The sequence below is a fragment of the Camellia sinensis genome, chromosome 6, assembly GCF_055761805.1.
Source record: "Camellia sinensis isolate YWXY chromosome 6, ASM5576180v1, whole genome shotgun sequence".
NCBI classification, from domain to species: Eukaryota; Viridiplantae; Streptophyta; class Magnoliopsida; order Ericales; family Theaceae; genus Camellia; species Camellia sinensis.
The window spans coordinates 108,091,618-108,098,647 of NC_138966.1; the positions used below are offsets into that span (position 1 = coordinate 108,091,618).

The window sequence follows — 7,030 nt, forward strand, 5'->3', positions numbered from 1 at the left end:
ACTTGTACTTTTAACATTATTTTTTTTTCTTTTCGTTTGTTTATTCAATGTTTTTTTTTTCATTCTTTTCGTTATAATTTTTGTTTTCTTTCTGTTCCTTTGTTAGTCAATATTTCTTTTTTATTGTTTTTCTTTTTATTTCTTTTCCTACTAACATTTTTTTTTATTGTTTTCCTTTTAACATTATTAATTTGGGTTTATTGTTTTCCTTTTTTTATCATTTTTAATTTGGATACAAAACTTTATCAACTTCCTGCTGAGACGTATTACAAATTCAGAAAAGCAAAACAAATTAACAATAAGTGATAATATAGATTTGAATCTGAGTTACACACATTATAAACTTAACCAACATTAATGTCCGTTCAATTATTCGTGTTGCGCTGCTGGGCTAGTTGGTACGTAATGTTCGCTCGCACAACTGTCATTGCGGGGTCGGAGTCCCCTTCCTCAATCACATCGGCAACCCGTGTGTATTCGTCGTGGTCGGGCATTTCGGGGGCCACGTATTCGGTGATATTTGCGATAGGAACTGTGACCTCATCAATGGCACTGTTTCGGCGTATGAAGTTATGTAACGCCATCGACGCACATACGAATATCACTTGATTAGAGAAACTCAACTTCTGAATATTCCGCAATGTCCCCCACCTCGACTTCCACGCACCGAATGTCCGTTCGATACAACTACACAATGACGAATGTGCCTTATTGAATAGTTCGAACTCATTTTGTGGTCTTCGATTTCGATGGGCACTTTGGTGATACCTATACCCCTTGTATGGGGCTAGGTACCCTGTCTTGTTGCTGTAGCCACTATCCACCAAATAGTATTTTCCTGCAACGAACATTTTTTTAAAAACATGTTATTTGAGAAAAATAATTTGCGTCAATTTTTTTTAAAAACAGAGCTATGTTTAGGTTGTGAAGAACCTAAATTTACACCAAAAAAAAAAAACTTGAAAACCGATAGTAGTTCGATTAAGCTCCCAACATATTTTCAAGAACCTAAATTTGTGATATACATCTAAAATTCACTACATTTTTAGATTCATACAATCAATACCATTAATGCTAAATTGAAAAGAGATATCAGTCACAACAATAATTTAGGTATTGTTAATAGGTGCATAGATAATTAAAGAATAGGTGCATTAATACCAGCAAATTCATATAGGTCTTTTTTTTTTTAATATATATAATCTTCTTCTCCCATGTGCTTCCTTCTTGACTAGTTTTCATCACTGCATTTTATCCAAATTTGGGCCTTGTGTGTGTGTTCCTAGTTTTCAAGGATTATTATGTTGAATTGGTCCTCATACTGCAAGTTGCTTCGTAGTCATACATATAGTGCCATGGCATCCAACTGCAGGCACAGAATCAATCCCTGGTAAATTACATGGCAATTCAGACAGAGATTACACCTGAAATGCGAGGCATATTGATCAACTGGCAAATTACGGTAGCAAGTACGAATGTGTACTATGCCTTATATTATTTTAAAATTAAACTACTTTGTTAAATTAAATTATAATTTTACCAGGTGCGGGGTGCGGGAAGCGATGTGTAGGTTCGGTTGTCACGTAGTGCAACACCCTACTGTCATGCATGCTCCCGTCCCAACCGGCTGACACAAACGTGAAACACAAATCGAAGTCACATACGGCCAGTATGTTCTGTGTTGGGACGCCTTTCCGACCGTAATACGAAGTGGCGTACTCTTCCGAGACACGAGCCATCACGTGTGTCCCGTCTAGTGCACCGATGCAGTCCTACACAATGCACCATTACGCAGAAAGTATAAATAAAAATTCATGGTATATGTCGTCACTGTGATATTTAAATTTTGTGAAACAGTGTCACCTTGTATGGCCGGTATCGCCGTTGCGATTGTAAATGCGGGTGGCCCCCCTGTTGCACTTGCTCAGGCGTAAGACTCCTACTATGAACCGCTGTGAACGGTATCATAACTTTCAAAACCTCATGGAAATGCCGTGACAATGTCTTCTTCGAGTGTTGGAACCGTTCTTGCAAATCTTTCAACTTCATTCCCTGCAATGCACAAATGAAAATGGCTACCTTCTCTTCTAGCGGAACGCCATGCTCCCGCTGTGGCAGTGTCAATCCAAAACTATGAAGAGTCTCGCATAACATCAAGAACACTGGTTTGGACATACTGACAGCATCTTCAAACCGGCCTTGGTGCCCGTTAAACAACTCGTACATCCATAAACGTCCCGAAAGTATTGACGTATTTCTAGGTACTCTGTGATAATGGTTGTAGTAATATGTAGCTGCACTGTTATATGCCTCTAGCAAGTTGTGATCAGTTTCTACCACCATTTCCCGTGCAATTTCATTGACAGCTTCCCGGGATGCATTTCTGGGCACAGTGTAACTAGGACCTGCGTCGTCTGCCATTTTGGAAACTTATAACGCAAAATATAAAGAGCCAAGCAGGTTTATCAAAATATACGAGGCTGCCAATCAACAAAAGTATAATGACTTCGGACAATGAAAGAAGTAAATTGGGCCGAGGGTAAAAAAGGAGACAACCACACTGATTTGTGGTGTTATATAAAAAAATGAAAGATGAGATGAGCGAAGATTGTGCTCGGACCTTTGAAGCCAAAGTTTCAACTAATTTGTGGTGTATATACAAAAATGGAAGATGAGCATGTGGTCTTATATACAGAAAGGGATTCTCTTCTTTGAAAGTGGGACCTTTGAAATTACGAAGGACAACAACTTCACGTGGTGTCCATGCAGATTGGACAACACACAAATTATTGGGGCGTGCGTAAGAAAGCCACTTATTGGGGGCGTGCGTAAGAAAGCCACCAAATTATTGGTGTATACGAATATCCATTTTGTGCCGACAACACAGTGACATCAATGCACGAATTTAAAGCCAAATTATTGGTCTGTGGTATGTTCACACTGTTGTGGGTCCTAGTATATGGACTCAAACCTTTGTTGACAATTTTTCCATTAGTGCTACAGCAAATTGACAACACTTCCAAAAATATAAAATATACATTGTATGGGAAAATGCTGATTTTTGTTTTAATCACCTTGAACTCACAAAAAATTGAGAAAGAGAGAGAGATCAACTCACAAAAACACTTCTCAACTGCTAATGGAATTAAAGGAAGATCTTAATTGGACTGTTGCTTAATTGGACAGTTGCTTACTAAAAAATGCACGAAATTTAAAAGGCAGCAACAAGCACATACTACAACATCAACATCATCACACAAATATTATATGAACTGATAATGTCCTAAAAATTCCACAAACAATGAAATAGTTTTTGGGAGGGAAGTAAGGATAAAGAAGCCACACAGAAACATTAATAAAGAGACAACTTATTTGCTGGACTGTCTTAGAACCAGCCACCACCCATTCCGGAATTTGCTGCTGATGGGCCACCGATGCATTGCTCACGGGACTTCTTCGTTCGCAACCAAGCAATGACAGCCGCGTCTGTAGGAATCTCCATCATTAAGGCTTGATTTGCTGGGTTGTCAAGTACTGATTGAGCAAAAGGAACTAGCGGGTCTTGCGGATCGTGCCCTTCCAGCGAATACAACCTTCTGATACACTTCTGAATGAGGGACTGTGCCGAATCTGCGTACTCATGTGAGACGCGGATTTGTCGTTGTTGTAATTTCACGGAGGATGCAAGGTTTTCCAAACTACTCGCCAACAGAGAAGCTCCCTCACTCTGCCCTTTTTTCCACTGTGGGTGTGTTGGGCCTGTCGACTTGCGTTTGCTCCTGCCACTTGTTGGTGTGTCGTCAGCGTTAATTCCCGATGACGCAGCATGCACGGTTGCCGGCGTGGCATCCTCTTGCGCAACAGTGTCGTGCACAGTGTGTTCATGCTACGCGGAAGGCTGGAAAGGGGATAACCCGCTGCTGTCCTCGCAGTCTTCTTCAAGCGCCGCCGAAGTACCGTCATCGGTTGCCACAGGTTCGAACGCTACACCTGGTGTCCATGCATATTTTCCGGTTGCCGTAGCGCCTTCGTACACCCTTCGCATGAGGTCCATGTGCTCCAACGGTTTTGTTTTGAACTTGATCGCATTCTTGTCAACCTGGGGAAAACACAAAACAAAATATCCATCAATAATAATTTGTGGCAAGTGATGGTCATTTTACCGGCAGTAGAAACGTTAGAAATCATAGTGAAAAGGAAATTAATGACAATGAGATCTGAAAGACAATCAAGGTGACAATCCTAATTAATATAATTCTATTCTTAAGTACACAAATAGCAGCAGAAATTGATCCTATTCGGCAGCATGCATGCTTCACCAATTACTACTAGTTTTCATAATGGCTGGATACATATTCCACTTATGCTCCAAGACTGCTACGCAAAGTCAGGCCATTTGAGATGTAATACACGAAATTGTTGTAGCTGATTCTAGAAACTGGCAGGTTTCCCAGTTGCAACAATTTTAGGAACATTTCTTGCATTTGTGTAAGCAATGTGGACCATACCAACACTGCAAACTAAAGCCAAGTTTGGCTTTCCTAAAGCTTTTCAAAGTCTCATAAAATATGTTTCAGCATAGTAACACGTCGACACTGTTTTGACAATATGATATAAAGCTCGACTATAGAAATTAAAGGTCTGGTTAAAGGGTTGGGTTATCACATCCATTTTCAAGTAAGGGAAGATTGTGTGAATGACTTAAAGGCAACCAATAAATGATCTAAAACATATTTGCTCATATCTGGGTTGTTCCAATGCGCGCTCCCATTGCTCACATTTCTCTTGCAAAACTGTTCAATACTCAACGTAATATCCCTAAATCACTGAGCTTACCATAAAAGAAAAAAAAAACAAAAAAAAATACCACTTCAGTTTTTAATTGCAATACAGAAATTATGGAGCCATGAGAATATCCATTTCCAAAAGTAAGGGAAGATGTTGTGATATTCTTGTCAACCGTATTGTTAGCCTTTAACTCAATATGAGCGAACATTGAAGTGTTATATGCGGTAACGCAAATATCCATCAATAATAACTCAACTCAAATGAATGGAGAATTATAAAGTTCCTTACCATACAAATTTCATACATGAGATTTTTTAAATTCTTTTCTTCTTCTTCTCCTTTTTTATTTTTATTTTTTTTGTAGAGATCCCAACATAAATCCACAAATTTGGGGGCATAATGAGAGTTTTAAACAAAGCATCATTTTGAATTATAATGAAATTGCCGTGGGTCATTTACCAAAGTCAGTAATTGAGTCAAACACAATTCGAATAATTTTGAATTTGCCCCAAATAAGAAATGGATAAATCATTTGCTTCAAGAACAATTTTAAATTACTAAGGTTTGGTTTGATCTACAGAAAAAGATAAATCAAGTATTAAAAAAATGAAAGTTCAAAGAATGCCAAAAATGCAACACTGAGTCATACTAATGTGATCAACAAAACAACGTAAATTTACAAAACAAATAACGTATTTCAAGTAATGCTTCAAAATAGAACAATTCTTATCAAATGTTGAAGCCAAAGAGGCAAAATTATCCCACAACATCAGCTTCAAGATGGTTTTACCAAAGTCAAGGAAATAACCCAAAAATAATAATAACAATTAAAAAAAATGTTGAATGAATGCCCCAAATTCATAATTTGTGACTCTGCTGCCAAGGAAAAAAATTAAAGCTACAATACCCATTTCTCATTATCAATTCAGCAATAATTATTAACCCTCCAGTACCGAATTATGTAGTTCTGACTTTAAAAAAAAAAATCAACTTGACAATGATCAGCAAACGTCAACAACAATAACCTAATGTATGCAAAGACAATGACCTAATTCCAAAAGACAACCCAAACAAGCAAATACCAAAGCAAAAAAAGTCATGAAAACCATTAACCCCACCAAAAAGTCGCAAAGCATCAGCAACCCCATTTCGTCCCCCCTCCTTGCTTTAAATTAATAATTACATACATGGTCAAATAACTAGCACCGACAACATAATTCCAATAAGAGCATAATATTCCCCCTTCCATTCATTATTCAACCACAGTAAGAACTTTATCTGACATAACTTTGATCGTTAAAGTTGTAATAATAACAGTTTAAGTATCGATGTAAATGACGTAAGTATTGATCAATGGAAATGTTACCTTTTCGTAATGCACCCACCAGTCGTCAGATGCTTGTATCAAACCCGTGGATTCATTGTAACTGATGCCGGTTGGCCCATGCCTGCTGTCCATCAGTTTTGACCACGACTGCCAATCCTTTTTCAGCAATGCGTACTTGTTCTGTAGTTGCTTGACGTCATGCAGCTTATTTGTACGGTCCACAAAGCCCTTGCTTACAGCTCTATATCCATGCATTGTCATTGTATGGAAGCTCCCCTTGAAACCAACGTCCAACTCTTTGATAACAAGTTCCAAAAAAATCCGCACTGTGTCGGAGTCCCAAGTTGCTTTATGCACGTTTGCGGACTGCTGCTGCGTCTGTTTACTACCGCGCTTGCGTAAAGATTTGGAAGGCGTCGACTGCGTTTGGGACTGCTCCATTTGCGTACTACAATGCAACAACAATTATGGTATACGTGAAAAATCAAAAAGCTTGAAACTCATACTAGGAATAAAAAAAAAAACATATAAACATTTGTGAAACAGAGCTAAATTAGCCAAAAGGGACTGCAGATTATAGTGCAATAGGTTAAACTACTATTAATTTGAGTTTTATAGTTCAAACATCAATTTTTGTTAATCTTTTGTTAATGAAAATGAACTGATAGTTTAAATTAAAAACAAATCAACAAAATCCTACATATTTTTACCCATTAAACTAAGATAAAAACAATGCATATTATAACTTCAATTTTAGAACAATATGGTTCATAGAATAGCTCATCAATTAGTGTATTTACAAGTAGTGTGCATTAACTAAAAGATTCATTCTGATAAGAACAAATAATCGGGGAATCACTATCAGAGAACAAACAATAAATGCAGGCTCACCTTTAAACTTTTAGAAATTCATTA

General features: G+C 37.7%; 2 protein-coding genes across 2 annotated transcripts; both read right to left on the reverse strand.

The window, feature by feature from the left end:
- Positions 1 to 365: 365 nt before the first annotated feature.
- On the reverse strand, positions 366 to 2,421 carry LOC114298058 (uncharacterized). Its single transcript, XM_028242564.2, has 3 exons — positions 1,864 to 2,421; positions 1,625 to 1,772; positions 366 to 838 (listed from the first exon to the last, which is right to left on the reverse strand). Exons 1-3 carry the CDS (start codon positions 2,419 to 2,421, stop codon positions 366 to 368), a joined length of 1,179 nt encoding a protein of 392 aa, XP_028098365.2.
- Positions 2,422 to 3,886: 1,465 nt separating this feature from the next.
- Positions 3,887 to 6,556, reverse strand: LOC145793484 (L10-interacting MYB domain-containing protein-like). The gene is made up of 2 exons (XM_082876322.1): positions 6,155 to 6,556; positions 3,887 to 4,099 (listed from the first exon to the last, which is right to left on the reverse strand). Exons 1-2 carry the CDS (start codon positions 6,554 to 6,556, stop codon positions 3,887 to 3,889), a joined length of 615 nt encoding a protein of 204 aa, XP_082732448.1.
- Between the last annotated feature and the right edge of the window lie 474 nt (positions 6,557 to 7,030).